Here is a 22,031-nt window from a genome sequence, read left to right as displayed (position 1 = left end):
CAACATCTCTAATGTTATCTTTGTATAACTAAACTAAAATTCTTTATCTCAGTATCCGTGACCAAAGTCAGACATTGAACTACATTGAGCTCTATTTTAAATCACTTGCATTATTTAAGGGACTTCAGAGTGACTGGGCATAAAGATAATAAACACATTAAATCGTGACTTTCTTATTCTAGTTCTTTGGCCAACAACCACATAAAAGCACTCCCAAGGGATGTCTTCAGTGATTTAGACTCTTTGATTGAACTGTAAGTAATGAAAATTAAGTTTATGTGTGCTTGTCTTGAAATTCAGTCTTCCTCTAGGCTGCATTTTGTTGTTGTAATAGCTAAAAATCCAGGACAAGGCAGCGAACGCTGGGAAACGGCATATAGATTGTACTGTGTTTAATTTTGCCATGTTAACTGTGCTTAGTAGCATTAGGCCAGTGGTAATTCGGCATGCTGGGTGATAGGGTCCCCCTTTTCCCCCATCTGCTTTATCTTCTTGTGTTTGTCATCCCTTGCTGGACAAAGTTTAACGAGATCTTAAAGTATCAGTTGCATTTGTCAGAACTATCTTCCTGTAGTGTCTTGTTTTTGCCTGTAAGGACCTATGCTGGGCGCTGTTCTTCTTCACCCTCCCCCATTGCTAGCATGGTGTGGTGACATTTTCAGGAGGATTTGCAGAAATAGTGGTGTGTGAACTCTGAGAACTCTCTGTGTGCTATATGGTTAAAATCAAGGACACTAAAGAGTGTTCAACGAAGTCAATGAGAAGTAAAGGACATTGGATGCATGAAATAGAAACTTTTTAAAAAATTCCGTTTTTTGGGATTTGTTAAATATGTCAGGATATTGAGAATTCTGGAGTTTCATATTACTGCCGAAACATTTCTGACATGTGTGTTTCTCTGCGTCTGTGTTTGTTTTGTTTTGTTAGAGATTTGAGGGGCAATAAGTTTGAATGTGACTGCAAAGCCAAGTGGTTGTATCTGTGGTTGAAGATGACGAATTCCACTGTTTCTGATGTCCTGTGTATCGGTCCGCCAGAATATCAGGAAAAGAAGCTGAATGACGTGACCAGCTTTGACTATGAATGCACAACTACAGGTATTCAGAACCTCTATCATCAAAGTCTGTTATTTCGAATAATCCTTTCTTTAAAAATACTATCAATAGGGAGTTGGAAAATGTAGGGATAAAAGTTTTCTATCAAAATTATTTTAGGAGAAATTTAAGCATTAAAAAAGAAATGAATTGACGTGGCAGGGAAAATATCTCAGCAGTCTGGAAGGATTTTTATTAATTGCACTGACTTTAATTTTGATTCTTTACAATTTAAAATTTCTCTAAAGCTTTTAAGGCAGGAACTGGTGAGTTTGGCATGAGAACATTTTCTAATCAGGCTAGGCTTCATGGAAAGCCAGTGCAGAGATGCCTAAATTACTGTTGACTGAATAATACGAAATTTATTTGACACTTAACTAATAAATACCAGACTTTTAAAATCTATGAATTACTCTCGTAGTTCCATGTAAAATGAGATAACTTAGGTAAGTCATACATAACCATGGCAAAGAGGAAATACAAGTTAACAACGAGCTATCAAAATGAAAAATTCACACTGAGGAGACAAAATGTAAAGAAGGTTTTATTATTTTTTCTATGGCCTGCCTCAAGGTTTCAATTTATACATTTTTAGGTTAAAAGATAAAATTAAAATACTGTCTCAACTGTCATATCTTGTAGGAAACAGGAGAGTAGCTCCATATGAAAGCTTAGATGGAGTTTCTACAGCTTTTAAAGCCACATTTTAAAGGAGAGCAGATCAATCCACAGTATGTAACCTGCTTACCAGACTTATAAAAATAAACATTCAGGCTGAGAGTTGATATCTACAAAGCCTCAAGGCATGTCAGTAGGAGCAGCAGGATTGAAAACTCAGAAAATAGTTACAGAAACTCAAAAGACAAAAACTCCAAGAACAAAATGCCACATTTAAACCCTACTGCTATCCCCCGATCAAATAAACAAACAAAAACTCAGAAGTAAAAATTATTTCCAGATATCTTTGTCAATAAGGGACGCCGACAAGTTCTGTCCTTTTCTGAGAGGAAACTTGAAGTCTTATGGAAATGCCCTTGTCTTTCATCACTGAACAGGGACTTATTCAGCTGTGTAATTGGCAGGCGCCCTTTAGCCAGCTGAGGCCACTGGGGGTTTATTTATCGTACTGTAGAGCAGCGCAGTAAATCAGAGGTCACGGTCAATGACGTTTGCACCAAAAGGTGGCATTCAAGGCCGTGCCGTACGAAATGTGAAACCACAGCTCACTGGGGCTCCTTTCTGCCTCTTCTCATTTTTCTGGAGTTTTCTAAACCCCACACTGAAGTGAGCAGCATTTCCGTTGTTCTCTTCACACCTGGCCCTAGTGTGTGAAAACTGCCAGTCTCAGAGAGAAATAGCTTGGGCTGTAGAGAGCCTGGAACTCGGGCATCTGTTCCAGACCTGGCATCTCTGGGGTAGCATGAAGTCCTTAACACATTTTGGGCATTCTCTTATACATATTTCTCTTCCCTAACAAGCTTTTTGCTAAAATTTAGAAATTAGCACCCCACCCTAGAAGCAAGGAAATGATGATTCTGCCTTTGCACTTGTTTTTATCCCCTTGAGGCTCATGAACAAATAAACTCCGGCTCACAGCATCTTCCATCATGAAAAAATGGTGCCAGCAAGCTGTGACCCACCCCCAAATATAGTTCCTTCCTATCTTCTGGATCAGATCAAGCCTCCTCCTCTGGTGCTTTATTTAGGACTAGGGAGGAAATAGGTGAAGAGGGATGGAAGTTGGAAAGTCAAGTCTGAGATTCGTGGTACCGGTATTGCATCCTCACACGAGATGGAGGAAGAAGCATATTTTCTCAGTGCCTTGTTTTCCTCTTAGCTCAGGGTTTTAGGAAGGAGTAGATTCTTTAGGTAGATGTCTCACCTTGTTCTTCCCAGGGAGAGGAACATATGATTACCATCCTGTTCCTAGCGCAGGGGTGTAATTAACACCACAAAGCCACCCCTGGCTGGTTTCAGCTCTCCAGATTAATCACAGTCCCTCCATAACCCTCTGCTTCAAGTCTATTTTTAACCACCTCCAAAATCCCTGTTACCTACTCATGATTCCCCATGTTAGGTGGATAATTCACTAAATTCCTTAGAGGGAGTGAATTTTGCATCCTAATTGTCCCGTTAGCTTCCCTATCTCAGGGCTGATGAAAATGCAAAGAGAAATAATGCATTAATGTGCAGTTTCTCTCCCCATAGGATCAGCATCATGTATAATTTATTTCCTGCAAGTGCTATAAATAGCTATGTAAAAATCTGTTGATTCCAGTGGGAGCAAGGCCCAAATTGTAAGAGTCCTACTGACATCATGAACTTAATCCGATGTGAATGGAAGTGGCAGGGCTTCTTGCAGAGAAGGCCATTAATACTTTAACACTAGTAAATTGATGTCATATCAATATGTGGATTGTTTGAGATCTTTCCACAATGAATGTGCTTTTGCTGTCTCTGACAAGTAATGTAAGAGGGGGATAGGGGAAAATGTTTAAATTCTCCAGGTCCCCTCCCCCATTCACACAAGCACACATTCATCAATCATATTGTCTCACCAGTTTCTTCCCCTTTTTCTTCTCTTCTTTCTTCCTCCTCTTCCTCCTCCCCTTTTTGGTCAGCAGCATCAAAGAGGGAGAAGGAGTCTCCTATTAAGAATTAGATCTATGAGACTTCCTCGGCGGTCCAGTGGTTAAGATTTTACCTTCCAGTGCAGGGGATGCGGGTTCGATCCCTGGTAGGAGGTTAAAATACCACATACCTCGAGGCCAAAAGACGGAAAACAGAAGCAGTATTGTAACAAATTCAATAAAGATTTTAAAAATGGTCCACATTAAAAAAAAAACTTAAAAAAAGAGTTAGATTTATAATTCAAATGATTTAGGAATCTCTGCTTTGTCAGATAGCTAGGATACAGAAAATATTATGAAACCAACGTTTTTGGGGAAATCAATGGAAATAGGCCCATTAGAGGCTAGATTTGTAAAATACTCTCTATTTTTGGCAGCTCTCTTTCTGGAACTTTTTCAAATGAAAAAATGTAAACTTTTGGGTCTGTGCTTTGAACAGCCTGCATTTTTAAGCTCATGAGTGCTCATGTTGCTGGGAATTCAGTGTAGGCAGAAGTCTGCATACAAGGAGCTGGGGTTATAGCCATCGGGAGTGTTTGTGACCTTGGGCACACTTGGATGAGAAAAGGCAAGCGGAGATGCTAGAGGAGGTGATAGCCTTCTTGGCTGCAATTCAAAGAACACGGCTGTACTCGCTGAGTACTCTTCTACCTCCAAGAAAGGGAACAGACCATGGCTGCTCCTGTCCCCTTTCCCAGTGACCAGCCTGTGAACATGGAAACCTCTTGCAGCCCCCAGAGCACTTTCTGACTTTTGCACTGGGACCCCCAGGGCCCACTGGAATGAATCAGGCAAGTTTTCCAACTTTTAGTCTTTGACCAAGCAACGCTGGTATTTGGGCGGTCTTGAGAGAGGAGAGGGAGCCTGGAGCCATGCTGACTCTTCCCTAAGTCTTCACACAAGCAGCTTCTCACTGTCGTTGTGACATGTATAAAACTCCTGAGTGCAGCCAAGGCTGGGCACTCACACTTACCAGCTCTCTTCTGTTGGGTCTCTGCAGCACCCTTGTGAGATAGAAGTGGCTCTCACTTTATTCCTGGGGAATCTGAAGTTCTTCCCTGAGTTCCTGGAGCAATAGATGCAGGCGGGTTAGGAGCCCTTCTGTCCCACCTGCCTTGGTACTTCTGAATGTTTCAGAAGGGGGTTACCTCCTCCATTCCTGCTGCCTGTCCCCACAGATCCTTGACCACCTTTTGCTGTCAGAGGCAGAAGCAGCCTTCTCTCTGCTTCTCCCCCTTTTCTCTATACCTGCAAGTGTCCTTCATTCAGGCCCATCCTCTGCCCCGACATCTTCAGAGTAGGCCGGGGTGAGGTCAGCCCTCCCACACTCGCCAAGTCGGTAGCTCCTGTCCACTTGCAATGAAATGGGCCCCTCCAAACAGGTGACACGTATGAACACACAGCACAAGTAAAGCACTGTTCTACATGAGTATGAATCATAATAAATGATGAGGAAACTGAGGCAGGGAAAGGTTGGGTAACTTCTCCGAGGTCACTCAGCAAAAAAAACAGATTCATAACTCTGGCGTTTTATCTTAGATGCCATTACAATGGACACTTTCCCTGAGAGATAGCCTAGCAGTGGCCAGAACAGTGGAGGGGACTGCCTCTCGTGTGCTGAGTCTGAGGTCAGCATGTCCACTGCATTGCCCAATTTGTCCTTACCACTGAGCTTGAGAGGCAGTATCATTGTCCCCATACTGCAGATAAGTAAACTGAGGCCTTGTAAAGGGAAGTGCACAGCCTGGGAATTCAAAGGCAGAAGGTGGTTTCAGGTGGTTTGACTGCAGGCACAGTGCTCTTTCTGGTGTCTCACTCTGCCCTTACTCCTCAGCCCACCTTCTCCTGCCCCTGACTGGCATTGCTCGTCCCACCCTTGTCCATGCTTCCCACCTCAACTCTGGCTCAGCTGCTCTGCCACTGACCTGCCTCTGGTCCTTCTGCACTGGCCTTCCTTAGTTATTACCTGGTGTCTGCCCTTTGAATGCCTTTCTCATTTGGCATCTTTGTGAGGCTTCTGGATCAGTTATTTCTTGAATGGCGGCTGTGAGCTTGTGTCATGGGGATCCAGGTCCTTCCTTAGGAAGCCCTTCTGGAGACACATCATGCTGGTTGTGTGTCAGTGGCCAAGAGCACACTCTGAGCTTCAGCTTCTGGAGCTAAGATTCCTCGACTTTTTCCAGATCTGACCCTGATGTCACTATAGGTAGGTAGGTTTAGTTGCTAAGTTATGTCCGACTCTTGCAACCTCATGGACTGTAGCCCACCAGGCTCCTCTGTCTGTGGGATTTCCTAAGCAAGAATACTGGAGTGAGTTGCCATTTCCTTTCCAGGGGATCTTTCTGACTCAGGAACTGAACTCGGGTCTCCCCTTGCAGGCAGACTCTTTACTGATTGAGCTACCAGGAGGCCACAAAATTGGAGATTCAATCAATAGTGCCTGATTGTGAGTCCAGTGAGTTAGAACTGGTCCTGTGGATTGGACCCATCAGAACAGGCTTGCAGAGGAGATGGGACTTCAGCAGGCATGGAGAAGGATTGAGAGGGGAGGAGGTGGGCAAAGCCAGGCTTTCCTCATAGGAATGACTTTCCTAAACCAGACATCCACCCTCATTTTATTCTGGGCACTTTCAGCCTGCCAAGAAGCAGTGAACCCTAAAATATTTCTGGCCAGATAAATAAACTCTTATGAGTGTTTTGGGTTTTTTTAAATTATTATTTTTTCTTTACTAGTTCTCCAGCTACACCACGCACTAACTATTCTTGTATCCAATGGCATGTTAACCCTGTTTCTTGGTGAAACTGTACATTCCTACCAAGAGTTCACACAGTGAGTCATTGTAGCTCAGGGGAGTGATACAGATGACGGGTATTGACTTACCACTAAATGGAGGAGCAGAGCGTGTGCTCAAATAGGACGGCTTCTATGCTGCTGGAACATTTAAGATCTTCTGCAACTGCTATCTGAGCTGCAGAGCATTGCCCAGATCCCAGGTACCGCCATACTTAGGACTGTATGAGGCTAGTAATCAGTAAACACACTTAGGTTAACTTCCTCAAACTGTGGGCTTTATAAACCTCCAAGACCTAGTTAGAGAGTTCAATTTGGTTTCCTTTTGGGGAGTTAACTTTCACTTTTCTTTATTACTGGGACTATTCTGAGTGAGCTAAAAATACAGCATCTCCCAAAGGAATTTAACCACAGCATCCCTTCTTCACAGAGTAAATTTCATGGTAATTTCAGGAATGTTACTCTGCGGCATCCTTGCTATTCTGTCTTTCTGAAAGCCAGGTCTCACCAAATTTGTTTAAAAGTTTGAGATGCTCTAGCCAAACTCATGAGCTATTTATCTCAAGGAAGCTGTATAAGAAGCTGTGCGTTCAATCTGCTAATCCCGTGCAAGCCAGAAAGAACCCTCTGGAATCTCTCAGACCGAAACACGCTGGGATGTGTGGTGTTCTCTCCCACCCTCCCTCCTCCCCAGTCTTCTTTGGAGTCAGTGAGAGAAAAGATAGAAGGGGTGGGGGTAGCGGTCTGTGATTCCCACAGGAGATCTCATGGGGACTTCTTTTTTTTTAAACACACATTCCCAGATTTTGTTGTTCATCAGACTCTGCCCTACCAGTCAGTTTCAGTGGATACGTTCAACTCCAAGAATGACGTGTACGTGGCCATCGCTCAGCCTAGCATGGAGAACTGCATGGTGCTGGAATGGGACCACATCGAAATGAATTTCCGGAGCTATGACAACATTACAGGTGTGTTGTGGCTTTGACTGGATGTACTGACCTCATTTCAGAGTAGTCTAAAACCTGGGAGAGAAGAAATGTTCTTTGTCATCCTGAGAGGGAGCTTGGCTCTCCCGCTTGGTTTGATTTGGGAACACTTTCCAGCCTGCCCACTTCTCCCCAACTCTTTCTGGATGTGGTGAGTTATAATGCAAACAGAAAGTTCAGGTGGTGATTCTACTTACTGTTGGTGATCCTTTTGTAAAGGGAGAGGGTCGGGGGTGGGTGAGTGGGTGGGGCGGCCTGTGGTGGGAAGCACTTTCCTGAAACGGGGAGAAGTCACTTCTGGAATCCCTTGATCTTCAACAGGCATGACAGCCTAAGACTGCACCAGCTTTCCAGCAGCTATATGCATCCTTTGACTTTTGTGATGCTGGTAGCTAGAATGTTAATACATACACACACGCACATACACATTCTCATGCACACATGTACGGACACTCACAACACACAGACGCAAACTCTAAAGCTGTTTCTACTGCCCCCTGGCCAGGCCCTGGTGATCACTGCTTCGTTTTAGTGTGTGCGTGCTAAGTTGCTTCAGTTGTATCCAACTCTTTATTACCCTATGGAATATAGCATTCCAGGCTCCACAGTCCATGGGATTCTCCAGGCAAGAATACTGGAGTGGGTTGCCATGCCCTCCTCCAGGGGATCTTCCCAACCCAGAGATCATACCCAGAGATGTTTTATGTCTCTTGCTTTAGCAGGCGAGTTCCACCTGGGAAGCCCTTCCTTTTAGCAAATAGATAGAAAATAAGCATAAATGGCTTCCTTAATTCAAACCTTTGGGATAAGACTTGGTGGTTCATTCAATGCTGTCATTGAATCCCAGTGTCTTAGAGCTACTAAAAATGGACCATCTACTTGCTTTTTAAATAAGTGGATAAAGTCAAAATAACCTTTCAAAGATTTCTTTATTGAAATGCAATCTGATCATAATACTGACTTTACAAACAGCACTGTTAACTGTGGCCCCATGTGAGGATTTTCTTCTGTGATTCCTGGTCTGATTGTAGCAGCATCTTGCTGCTGCAGAGGGGACATGTCCAGGTAGCATTTCGGGGTCCAGAGGCTCCTAGGAACCTCTCAGGCCCAAGGTGGCCTTGCCACAGGAGCAGGGATGTAGGAAGAGAGACACTCACCATTGGAGGCAGAGCTGCTAATGAGCCTGATCTGGTGAGAGGTCTGTGAGACGTACATCTTGATGCTCCAAGATGCCATCTGGCATCCTAGTGCTGAGCCCACATTCCTGGGGAGCAGCCTTACTCGCTCCAAGCGCAGACTCAGCACAGGTGAGTGTTGCAGTTCACAGTGCAGTGCAGGATGGAGGGAAGCCCAGACCTCAAGACCCTAAAGCCAGTCCATGTTAGAGGAAAAAGGAGGGTGAGAGAGGGACTCGCTTTGCTACCTGCAAGGTTTTTTGCTTGTGTCTTTTCTCTGATCTGGAAGATAGGTGAGGGCTAAGTGAACCAGCCCCTCTGCCTTCTCTCCTGCCTCCCACCTGAGGAAGTAGGAGCAGAGTGAAGTTGTGCCTTAAAGCAAGGAGTTCTGATGCCAGTGCTTCATGCTGGCCCTGGCTGTGGGCTTACAGGGATCCAGGCACTGGTTAGTCTCTCTGGAACTCACAATAGCTATTTGAGGCACTGCAGGTCCCCTGCCCATAGGTAGAGGACAAGCACTATTCGTTCAAAAGAGAGGAGGTGTATAAAGTATAAAGACCTCAGGTTTTGAAAACCTATGAATGTGGGTTCTACTCCTGACTCTGCTATGTGCTAGGAAGTAGCTGTGGCCTCTGAGCCTCAGCTTTCTCATCTGTGAAATAGGCAGGAGATTTGCCTCACTTGGATGTGAGGACTGGATAAGTGCAGGCACAGTGCAGGCAGTTCTTAGTGCCGACTTCCTTCTCACCTTTATGAATGAAGAGATGGAGGCTCGGGTATGTTGAGCCACTCTGCTGTCACTTCCAAGGCAGAGCCCAGGGTTTGTCACTGCTCATTCCACCCTTTCCCTCTCCCATTTGACCTTGGTAGGAAGCAATAGCACTGCCCTCCATGTGCCCCTCCTACATACTGCATAGGTCACACCACCAGGTTCTTCAGGCCATTTGTTCACTCAAAATTTCTTAAGCTCTTACTCTGAGCCAAGCCCAGTCCAGGTGCTGGGGCCATAGCAGTGAACAAGCCACAGGAAAACCTCCACCCTCAAGGAGTTTGTATTATAATGGTGGAGAGAAAAAGAGACAAAAGGCAAATAATTGTCATACATACAAAGCATTAGATGGCAGCATGCTAAGAGGGGGAAAGGCTGCAGGGAAGAAAGATTTGAAGTGCTAGGCGTGGAAGGATTGAAAGGTTACATAGAGTGTCTGGTAGAGGCTTCATTAAGGAGGCATCTGAATAAAACCTGTGGGACATGAGGGCTTGATGCACATGGACAGCAGGGGTAGGGGAAGGTGGAGAACATTCCAGACAAAGGGAGGAGCAAGTGCAAATGTCCAGAGGCAGAAGGGTATTTTTCCTGTTTGATGAAAATGCAGGTGGCTGGTTTGGCTTGGGCAGAGTGGTCCAGGGGCCCTTGCAGGAGACAAAGTCAGAGAAGTTAAAGAGCTGCTCCTGAGGACTTTGCAGGTCCTGCCAAGGACTTGGGTTTTTACCTGAGTCATGGAGGACTTTGTGCAGCCATCAGCCAGTCTACATGGAAGATTTGGGTGCCTGCTACAGAATGCTAGGCTGTGTCCAGCTGCTGAGTGGAGAGTAGTCTATGTGTGGGGAGGGGACGAAAGTGGAATCCGAGAAAGTAGTTGAAGGGCTGTTGCAAGGGTTCAGGCAAGTGACCTGGCAGAGGCCACAGAGCTGGTGGGTAGGAAGTGGTGAGGGCAGAGTGGGTGAGGCTAGATCCAGGACTGGAGCTTGCTGGTTTCCAGGGACTCCTTGGCCTCTCAGGGTCAAAGTCTGAATCTTCTGAGAGGTGGCAGCAGGACACAAAACCCACGGCGATCCTCCTTACAGCCAAGCCCAAGAAATAAGCTACAATAGCTCATTAAGCTTTGTGTTTGTTAAGCTCAGGAACACCAACATTACACTGTTTTTTCATAAAACTGGCTCTGGATCTTTCTAACTGGTGACTTTGGGTGAGTTTTAACGTCCATGAGCCTCTTTCATCTGTAAAATGGTAATTTCATGAATTCCCATTTCATCTGTAAAATGGTATCATAGTGTTGGGCCCATGGGAATTTAACTGAGTAGCTTATATAACACTTAGCATGGGGCCTGGCATATAGTAAATTCTTAACAATTGGGATATCAGTTGAGGATAAAAAAATAAACACGTGATTCTCCTTCCTTGCTGCCACCACTAGGGAGATCCACCAGCTTCAGATATTTTACTTTTCTTAATTTATGAAAGCACACAGAATTCATACATCAGGGTCCCAACACACCTTTCCAAACACATATTGCCAATTTTCTGTCAATGCTTTCTGATCACATCTTACAATTCAGCCACCTCACTTTCTTTTGTTTCTCCCTTTACCTGGATTTCCAGGCTCAAATGCAGCCTCCTATAGGAAGCATTCCTTGATTACCTTATTGGAATGATTTATCTGTTCTCTCTGCTCTCTTAATACATGAATTTCCATTAAACACAAATAACATTCACTGTCACATAATTTTTCACCTAGAGGAAGGCAGCTCATATTTATGTGCTCAGTGATTCATAAATCGTTTCTTACGTCAGTCACACAGCCTCATAGTGTGTACTATTGTCTGTATTTTATAGTGGAAAAAAAAAAAAAACAACCAGAAGCAGCTCTCCTTCCCCCATAGACCCTAACTCTTTGACTTCAGTAAAATGTCTCTACAACTTTCTAAGTGTAGGAATGAATGCCAGGACCAGCAGAGAATGGCCTGAGGGAGGCATGGGAGAAGGATGGTTACAGAAGCAAGGAGATCAGTCGTTCTTTGGAGGAAGGAGTTTGACTTGCTAGAATTCAGCCTGGTGTGAAGAAAAGCTCTGTAGCTCACACAAGCTGGGCATACGACAAGTTGATGAGCCAGGGCACAGCCCTGAACCACTTGCCTTAAACCAGACCAAGGCAAATGTGGACCGTTCTCCCCTCTCAGGGCTGTGCAGGCCTCATTTATCATCTTGTTTGATCACAGGGTGATCCCAGAGTCAGCAAGGGCTGGGTAGGCTTTTCTCCATTCATGCCTGGCAAGTCTGGGGCTCCAAGGAATGGGAGGGACACATGCTTCCTCTTCTGTGGCCCTGCTGGGCATCATGCAAAAGGGACATCTGTCTTCTAGTAGGAGAGGGAGACCCAGGATCATGACTCCCATCCCCAGCTTTGCGCCTTACATCTTTCTACATATCTTCTCAACTCTCCTGTTTGGGGTTAATTTCATTTGCCTTCTGATTTCTGTCGACTAAATATGTTGCAGCATCTCTCCTCCTAGATTAAAATACACACACACACACACACACACACACACACACACAAGATTTCTGCTGCTGTTGCAACTCCATTGCTACAACTTCATAAGCTACCCCTGGACAGAGATATTATGGAGCATCTCCAAGAAAGGAATTCTTTCTGTCTCACATGGCCCCCTGCTGAGACCCCAGAGCAGGGACCTCCATGGCTAAGGCCTCAGGGGAAGGAGGAGCACGCACCTCAATTAGCGTTGGCAGGTGGGAGTCAGAAGTTTCTGAGAAGCGGTTTAGTAGTTTAAATTCAGAAGTCTTAAAAATGTGCACAACATCTGCCCTGCAATCTCTCCACTGCCAGATGGTTTTAAAAAACAGATTTCCCTACAGGGAAACATAGTATTTACGATAATGAAAAACTGAAAATAACTGCAATGTCCAGCAGTAGGGGATTAGTTAAGTAAACTATGGTGTCTCCATGCAATGGAATATTATGTAGTGTTAAAATCAAGTTGCAGAAGATGCAATAACATGGGAAAATGTTCACAACATAATGATCAAGGGGAAAAGGTAGCCTATAAAAAGTCCGTGTATACTATAAGTGCATATCTATTTTTTCCCCCATTTCTTTTCTTTTTTAATTTACTTTTTATTGAAGGATAATTGATTTACAGAATTTTGTTTTCTGTCAACCCTCAACATGAATCAGCCATAGGTGTACATATATCCCCTCCCTTTTGAACCTCCCTCCCATCTCCCTCCCCATCTGATCCCTTTAGATTGATATAGAGCCGCTGTTTGAGTTTCCTGAGCCATACAGCAAATTCCCATTGGCTATCTATTTTACATATGGTAATATAAGTTTCCATGTTACTCTTGCCCAAGTCTATTTTTAAAAAGCACCTTTGAGTATTTGCAGAGATTGGCAATTAAAGAACTATATCAAGATATTAAGTGTTATTTCAGCATTTTCAGTTCAAGTGATTTTTAAAATTTCCTTCTTTGTGCTTTTTGGTACATTGGTAGTGGAGTGTGGACTGGAATGAGACTCCCTGGATTTGAGTCTCAGACTCTACCACATGGTATAATAGCTGTGTGACCTTATATGTTACTGAATTTCTCTATGCCTTTATAGAATGAGGATCATGGTGATGGTAATAAGAGTACCAGCCTCATAAGACTGTTGTAAGGATTCAGTGGGTATATACTAAGTATATAATAAGCATGTAAAGGACTTAGAATAGTGCCTTTATAAATGTTACCTGTACTTTGGCCGCCTCATGCAAAGAGTTGACTCATTGGAAAAGACTCTGATGATGGGAGGGATTGGGGGCAGGAGGAGAAGGGGACGACAGAGGATGGGATGGCTGGATGGCATCACTGACTTGATGGACGTGGGTCTGGGTGAACTCCGGGAGTTGGTGATGGACAGGGAGGCCTGGCGTGCTGCGATTCTGGAGTTGCAGAGAGTCGGAAACGACTGAGCGACTGAACTGAACTGAAGTGTTACCTATTATTTTTTTCAAAATTTGCTTTGATGAACATTAAAAAATTAGTTTTCAACAAAGGAAAAGGGACCAGGTTCTTGCTGGGAAGCCAAAGCAGTGGAAGACAAAAGTAAATACGACCCTATAAACCAGTCACCGTGTTCCCCCAAAGTTAATACTAAGAATAGAAATTGGGTAATTATCCTTGTAATTTACAGACCAAATTCGCTTTGGTCCAAATTGCCTAGGAAATAAGGGGAAAAAAATAACTTCTAATTGAATGACCTAGATGGAGGGTCAGTACTATTTGAGATATGGATGGTGTATTGTTTTCTGGCTAGAATGGGAAGACTGGGGAAACTTTGGGGGAGACTCTGGGTGCAGATGGGGAGAGGATGGTGGGAGCTGACCCAGACAGAGGAGTGATGACTGAAAAGGTTCCCCTTTTCCTGCAAAGTTCTGGTTTGGTGCTGCCACAGCTGAATCATTCAGATGGTGGCTCACCAGCAGGTATTCCTGCAGCGCCTGCTCTGGGTAGTCGCTAAAGGGTCACCTCTAAGTCCTGATTCCCACTGTTTTAACCATCAGGAGAAGAAACCCATTTAATCGCTTCATTCTGACCTGTGGAGCTAGGAATAGCATGCTGACAATTTGTGTCTTAGTGAGTTTCCTGAACTATGTACCTGCCTCTAAAGACACCAAAGGCCAAGGTGACCAACACTTCCCTATTTCTATGGAGATATATTTAAACTATTTTTTCAATTGTGGGAAAATATACATTATATAAAATTTACCATCTTAAGTATGTGTGCTGTCCAAGGCATGCATCGATTCCCCAGAATTCATCTTGAAAAACTGAAACTCGGTGCCTATTAAACTGTAACTCCTCTTTCTCTCCTGCTCTCAGACCCTGGGTACCACCCTTCTGCTTTTTCTCTCTACTGACTCCTCTAGGGACCTCACATGAGTGGAATCAGACACTGTTTGCCTTTTTGTGACCGCTTACATCAGTTAGCCTAACGTCTTCAACATTCATCCATGACACCGCATGTGTCAGAATTTCCTTCCTTTTTAAGGTGGTACAATATTCCGTGATGTGTATATACCACACTGTATCTATTCATCCATCAGTGGACACTTGGATTGTCTCCACCTTTTCACTGTTGTGAATGATGCTTCTGTGAACATGGTGTTCTTCAAGACCCTGCTTTCAATTCTTTGGGTCTAAACCCAGAAGTGGAATTCCCGGATCATATGGTAATTCTTTGTTAAGATTTCTGAAAACTGCCATACTTTTTTCCACAATGGCTACACGTTCACAAGAGTACCAGTTTCACAATGGACAAGCCCTTTTTTTTTTTTACTTACCTAAAGACTTTATTAGTTACCAATTTTTAAATACCAGTTAGATTTACATAATTATTTATCCTTTTCATCCTCTTGATTAAACTCAAAATATTCTGATTAATGTTATTTAATACAGTTGATTTACCTGAAAAAATTCTTGTTTTATATAGTTTGAAGTGAAGTGAAGTCGCTCAGTCATGTCCGACCCTTTGCAAACCCTTGGACTACCATATAGTTTATATTTACATAGACAAATGTTTACTCTGTTCATTGCTGTTTGTTATTTCTCTTAAAAAAATTGAACTATAGTTGGTTTACAATATTGTGTTAGTTTCAGGTATACAGCAAAGTGATTCCATTTTGTATACGTACTTCAGATTATTTTCCGTTATAGATTATTGCCAGACAGTGACCATAGTTCTTTGTGCTATACAGTAGGTCCTTGTTGTTTATCTATTTTATATACAGTAGTATGTACCTGATAACCCCATACTCCTAATTTACCCCTCCCAGCTTTCCCCTTTGGTAACCGTAAGTTTGCTGCCTATGTTTGTGAGTCTGTTTCTGTTTTGTAAATAAGTTTACTTGTATTATTTTTAGACTTCACGTGGAAGTGGTATCATATAACATTTGTCCTTCTCTGACTGGACAAGAGTTTCTCACAGTGGCTGTCCTAACCCGCCTCTCTCCTCTTCTGGAGCACAGGTCAGTCCATCGTGGGCTGCAAGGCCATCCTCATCGAAGATCAGGTCTTCGTGGTGGTGGCCCAGCTCTTCGGCGGCTCTCACATTTACAGATACGACGAGAGCTGGACCAAATTTGTCAAATTCCAAGACATAGAAGTCTCTCGCATTTCCAAGCCCAACGACATTGAGCTCTTTCAGATCGAGGATGAGACGTTCTTCGTCATCGCCGACAGCTCCAAAGCCGGTCTGTCAACCGTGTATAAATGGAACAGCAAAGGATTCTACTCGTACCAGTCCCTGCACGAGTGGTTCAGGGACACGGATGCGGAGTTCGTGGATATAGATGGGAAACCACACCTGATCCTGTCCAGCCGCTCCCAGGTCCCTATCATCCTCCAGTGGAATAAGAGCTCGAAGAAGTTTGTTCCCCACGGTGACATCCCCAACATGGAGGACGTGCTGGCTGTGAAGAGCTTCCGCATGCAGAACGCCCTCTACCTGTCCCTCACCCGCTTCATCGGGGACTCCAGGGTCATGAGGTGGAACAGCAAGCAGTTTGTGGAGATCCAGGCTCTACCGTCCCGGGGAGCCATGACCCTGCAGCCCTTTTCTTTTAAAGAGAATCACTACCTGGCCCTGGGGAGTGACTACACGTTCTCCCAGATATACCAGTGGGATAAAGAGAAGCAGCTCTTCAAAAAATTTAAGGAGATTTATGTGCAGGCGCCTCGTTCCTTCACAGCCGTCTCCACTGACAGGAGAGATTTCTTTTTCGCATCCAGTTTCAAAGGGAAAACAAAGATTTTTGAACACATAGTTGTCGACTTAAGTTTGTGAGGGTGTGATTGGTGAAGTTAAAAGACACGTAGCTTTAGCTCTTACATGAGAGAACTTGTGGGGAGGGGTGGGGGAGGAAAGAAGTGAGGTTCACATCTCCGAAACTGAAAATGCACTAGGGAAATAGTTAGAAGTTTGCAAACTTTTAGAACTCATATTTTAATCAGGGATTGCATTTATTGGCTAACTGCATGACACGTCCATTCTCCCACTTAAAAAGACATCCTAAAGCCTGTAATTACTGAGAAACGAGTACAGCATTAACTCTTACCATCTAGGGAAGTAATAAGCTTTTTTTTTTTTTCCTTTTTAATGAGGAAGGAGAAAACTCAATAAGTTGGGACCGCTCTTATAATGGAATAAAAACAAACAAACAAAAAGACTGAGCACACTTTGGGCCCTTCTCATTCCATTGTAGCAGTCTATTGGGTAAGAACACTTAAAGTCAGAGACAGCTGAAAAGATTTGCTGATGATCAGTTTAAAATCTGATAACAACTCAGCAGTGCTATTTTGAACCTTTCCAGTTTCCTGAATGCCCCCTAATAGCAGAGCCTTGATTATTTCATTGGTTCCTATAGATGGATCTTCATCACGGGTGTGTTAACAAAATAAGGTTTAACATTGCTTTCTCTGTTACAAAGAAAGTATTCTGCTGACACACATACTGGTCTATCACGGCTGCGGGCCCAGAAGTAAGACGAAGGCGATTCCCCCTCTGTGCTTCAAAGCTGACCCCCGCAGTGGCCAGCGCAGTCGTGCTCGTTTAATGCTCTCCATGACTCGTGCTTCTCTGGACCCATCCTTTGAGTGTGTGGGTAACCTGCAGACAGGCCAACAACTGAATGGTGCTTTTTATTCTATCCTAGAGCCATAGAACAGGTATTTTCATCTGATGAGCATTTGGTAGAGTTTTTGAAGTCAGATTTTGTGGAGTCAAAAAGGGTTTTGTACAACTCTCGACGTTCTTTGAAACCTAGAGATGAGTCTGTGATGGATGCATGTTTTGCCCTCTGGGCAACTTAGTATGTCAAGTAATTGAAATACTGCCTACCTCCCTGCCTCTCTGCCTAGCTCCCTGCTCCTGTTCCAGTCCTGCTTGGTCCGTTTGCTGGTACTGCTGCCGCCAGTCCAGTCCTTCTGAAGGTGCTGCTGTATCAGATTGCAGAACCCCAGCATTCATGGTGGCAGTGCCCCTTCCCCTCCCAGCCCTTTAGCAGCAGAAACCCACACCCTCACGTGGGGTCACGTGCCAGCAAGGCCTCACCCTGTACTGGCTGGGCTCTGGGGGGTGGGGGTCTCTGGCTGATCCAAAAGGGACCAGGTTTGGAGCCAGACACAATGAATCCCCATCCACACTCAGGGGAAATGGTGACCTCTCTGGTCTGGATGGTGTGGGAAGCTCATGGGGTCTGGTTTTGTAGGAGGTTCCAGGTGGATAGTCTGCCTGGCTAGGGGGTTCTCTTCAGAGTATATGAAGTGGAAGCTTTCAGGGGTAGCTCTCCAGTAAGTTCTCCTCTGGCTCCAAGAGTAGCACACTCATCTTATACTGTATTGCGTTTTTTAATAATTGTTTGCCAAGTCATGAGTAGGTAGATGTTTTGTCACAAATATGAATGTGTTTGTTGTTTCCAGACTTTGAGCAATGCAGATCAAGGCAATAAATAGCACTTAGAGAACAATGCCCAGGGTCACAGCAGCACTCTTGGGGACGTTCTGGGACTGCAGGCTCAGGGCTTCCAGCCCAACTCACCCACACACAGTAGCGTTGCTGCTCCAAACTTTCCTACTAAACATGAGTGAACAGGGAAAAAAGTGGTTTGTTTTCATTTTTAAGCACAAATCATTCTTTTTTCTACGTTTTTTGCCTTCCTGGTTCATTTGAATTGACTATAAATACCAGATCCTCAGGCTTCTCAGGTGGCTCAGTGGTAAAGAATCCGCCTGCCAATGCAGGAGACACGGATTCGATTCCTGGGTCAGGAAGATCCCCTGGAGGAGGAAATGGCACCCCACTCCAGTATTCTTGCCTGGAGAATCCCATGGACGGGGGAGCCTGGCTTGCTGCAGTCCATGGGGTCTCAAAGAGTCAAACATGACTTAGCAACTAAACAACAACAAACCCAAATCGTCACATCAGAGGCTGAAAGTGGGACAGTTCTGTCTTTCCCCCCAGATGTCAAGATGGACTGGCTATGCTTTCTGGCACCTGGAATCCCTCAGACGAGCCTGGCAGAAAAGCGGGCACTTGACAAGAAGTGCAGGAGGCACTTAGACCATCCCAGCATTTGCGCCAGGTCACGGTGATGGTCCTGATTCCAGCTGCTGGTAGGGGAGGCAACAGGGCATCTTCTCCATTGCTGCCTCCTCAGAGCAGTGACCACTTTCTCAGCCTTGCCTTTCAGGGTGGAGTTGGGGGCCGCCCTCTGCCCTCACCACACTGGGAATCATTGCCTGGAATCTGGAAAACCCGGGAAGCAGAGGGGGACAGGGCTGGGGGTGGGTGGGGACTTGCTGAGTCCAGATGAGACATCGGAGTGTGAAAGAAAAATCTGAAGCAACTGGTGGTGAGAAGGGGTGTGAGGATGAGAGGGTGGGAAACCCATCAGCGGCAATCAGTTTTTCTTTTAGAAAAACTGTAGACAGGATGGGAATCTTCAGTCTACAGAGTCCCCATGCCGAGGGACGAGGTATTTGTTCTGGCCGACTTACCAAAACAGCATAGATGTTCTTGGCACGAGGCTGTGGAAGCTTTGATTCATTAATCTTATTGCTCCCTCCAAAGAACCCTAAGCAACAATTCTTGCAAGAAGCTTTCTTCCAGTAATAATGGAAGTCAAAAAACAAAACAAATAGAAAAGCCCCAAACAACAACAACAACAACAACAAAAACCCAACGCAGAGAAACATGTGGGCCCCTCCCCTGTGGGGCTGGCCTTAGAAGGCATTGCCCTGGCTTCTCCATGCCTCTCCATCAGCCACTGGTTGATCATCTTTGCGGTTGATTTCTTCTTTATAAACTCAGTGTCTAGGCACCCGTGTCAAGTCCCTCCATTTGGCCATGTGGCCAAGCCCCACAGCCTTAAAGGGAGAGGACTTGTCCCCAAACTCCATGGGGTCAGGCATACATCTCTCACAAACACTCTGAAAACAAACCTTAGGTGTGAGTATCATGGTGTTCTCAGGAACGTGATTAACATTTAAAAGCTACAGAACTGCGATTACATGCAAGACCCTTGTAATTCTGCCAGAAGTTACAAATAATTTTCTGTTCTAAGGAGTGTTTTTACCTAGCATAATGGGTGAAAAGACAACCCTGCATTTTGGGAAAACTTTCTGTTTTTCCAATGTACAATTGTGTTCATCTCAATTTTTCAGTTTTTGAAGGCATACTGGAGGGCAGATACTATTCTAATTTTGGAGAAAGAAGTAGACACAGAAAATCTTAAGTCAATTGCCTGCTCAAGATTATCCAGTTGTGAGTGACAAGGCTAGAGCTTTCCTCTGAGCAGCAGGCTTGGTGTTCTCTTTCTGTGACACTGCCATGCACTCCCAGTAAAGACTTTTTAATCCCGATTTTGACTATAGCAGCACCTTGAGATAAAATAAAAAATGCAACAAAATGTGTGTAGACAGAGGAAAAATCATCCTAAACAGACACCATTCAATCAATTGGTCCATTTAATAATTAAACAGTACAGAACTGCAGTTCTGTGCAAGACTCTAAAATCTGCCGGAAGTCACGGATAATTTTCTGTTCTTAGGAGGGTTTTTAGCTAGCATGATAGTTCCTCCCCACCCCACCCCCTGCCCCTTCCCCAAGTTAGCTATGGTGAGGGGCTGTTAAAGTTAAGACACGTCTGGTTCTTATCACAATGTCCATAAGATAAACAAGAAGAGTTCCATGAAGGAAATGCCAAAACCTCCAATGCACGAGTAATGATGAATTGCTCCTGGGTCGTCATCAGCCTTTGGGGAGCATGCTGGAAATGGCAGTGTTGCATTTATCTTCCCCATAGAATGAGAGGCTGTGTATTTTTAGGCAAGAAATCAGCATGGGATGCTGGAGGTTTGGCTGCCAGGAACACTCACAATGGAAATTTCTCCAACCTGGGGTATAATGAAAGAGAGATGAAGGTCTGCGGGAGGGGAGTCTTATTTGCATGCCATCCAAAGAAAAGCTCTTTAGCCAGCTTCCCCATTCTTCTGCAGAGTTAACAGTCCCACGATCACAGTTTTGGAAGAGAATTCTTTAATTAGAGTGTGGTAAAAAATTCTGTTAAACAAGATTATGGAGTGGGCTGCTATAATCTAGGTGTTGATGCAGTGAGCAAAGTGACCCAGACTTGGGGACACTGGAATAGGCAGAAAGGCAGGGCAGATGGCTGTGAAAGAAATGCTTTCGGGAAAGTAGAAATAAATTGGAAGAAAATGAAAAGTAATAATGGTATTCTTTCCCTTAGCCAGACAAATGGAGGATGGAAAGACCAGGCAAATTTAACAGTATCCCAATTATTAAAGAAGGGAACCAGTTGTGATGCTAATTAAAATGAGAGTTATATTGTAAAACTACTTAGCTCTACACTGAGGCACTCTGGTCCTGACACTATTCCACTGCTTGTATCAGAATCTCCCTTTTTCTAGTAGGAAGCTATGCATTTTCTACTAATCTCTTCGACTTATCAGGAATGTATAAGAACTGTGGTAAAATTGGCCAGTATGCCATCTGGTACCATTTTATGGATTTTAAATACATAACTTAAATCAAATAAGAATAGTTTATATGTATATGAAAGCAAATTTTGCAATCTATAATGCAAGCTACCATGGATGAATTTTAAGGCTGAATACACATTTAGCTTTGGCAAATAGACTTACTGAACAATGTGCCTCTTAATTCAACATACTCTGTAAGCCTATGAATAAAAAGTAGCCCTGCCTGATATGGCTTGGATTTCTGGTCTGCTTGAATCTGGATACGCCCACTTGAGTCAGAGTTGAAGGGCTGCCCACAATGGGCTCCTGAGGAAGGGCAGTGTGTATCCTTCCTCTTGGTGGCTTCCTCCTCTTTGACATGGAAGATGGCCAGAGCAGGGGCCTCTTGCTTCTTCTACTTGCAAACTTAAAAGCCACGAAGAACTTTTACAGTCACACTTCTGCCAGATCTGCAGAATCGTAATCTTGACAGATGACAGAGAGGTCTAGGGATGTTTGGGTATTTTCGGATTGCATTGCTGGTGAGAAGGGGATGATGTTACAAGATCCCGCTGGCTGGGTTGAACCACGATCATCTTGAAGGCTTTTGATTTGTTCTCTGCATGTCTGAGACCTAAGTGGGTACCCATTAATCATGCAGTCAAAGTTTGTCCCCTGTACCTATGTCTTTAAGACCCATCTGGTTTAATTGAACAAATAAAGGGTCAAAGCCTCCAACCACTTCTGACTGTGTCCCATATGTGTCAGGTACTTTGATATACTGGGGGCTTTTTAAAAAGTAGAACAGAGTTCTTGCTCTTGTGGTAAAGAGGAAAGTAAAGAGGAAAAGTCATAATTGCATTAAGCTATATTTACAACACGGAGTCTAGGGGATATTCTGCAAAGCAATGTACGACTCATTGTGCAATGAATGGGACAAGGAGGGATGACAACAACTATTGGTATGATGTATGCCCTGAATTAGTTTAATATATGACCACACCCAATGCCTCAGCAGGTAAAGAATCTGCCGGCAGTG

The 22,031-nt window shown here is 44.2% G+C and overlaps 1 protein-coding gene across 1 annotated transcript in view; it reads left to right on the top strand.

Annotated features, from left to right (window-relative positions):
• LGI2 (leucine rich repeat LGI family member 2) overlaps positions 1 to 21,730 on the top strand; it is a 33,474-nt gene extending 11,744 nt beyond the window's left edge. Inside the window, exons 5-8 of the mRNA XM_040237955.1 lie at positions 183 to 254; positions 928 to 1,097; positions 7,319 to 7,483; positions 15,481 to 21,730. Coding sequence (XP_040093889.1) covers positions 183 to 254; positions 928 to 1,097; positions 7,319 to 7,483; positions 15,481 to 16,298 — 1,225 coding nt within the window. The 3' untranslated portion in view covers positions 16,299 to 21,730. The remainder of the gene's footprint in view (positions 1 to 182; positions 255 to 927; positions 1,098 to 7,318; positions 7,484 to 15,480) is intronic.
• The last annotated feature ends 301 nt before the right edge of the window (positions 21,731 to 22,031 follow it).

This window comes from Oryx dammah, unplaced genomic scaffold (assembly GCF_014754425.2).
Source record: "Oryx dammah isolate SB20612 unplaced genomic scaffold, SCBI_Odam_1.1 HiC_scaffold_3, whole genome shotgun sequence".
In the NCBI taxonomy this organism is placed as follows: Eukaryota; Metazoa; Chordata; class Mammalia; order Artiodactyla; family Bovidae; genus Oryx; species Oryx dammah.
Note: the sequence above shows the minus strand (reverse complement) of the source record. Positions and strands in the feature narration are given on the sequence as shown.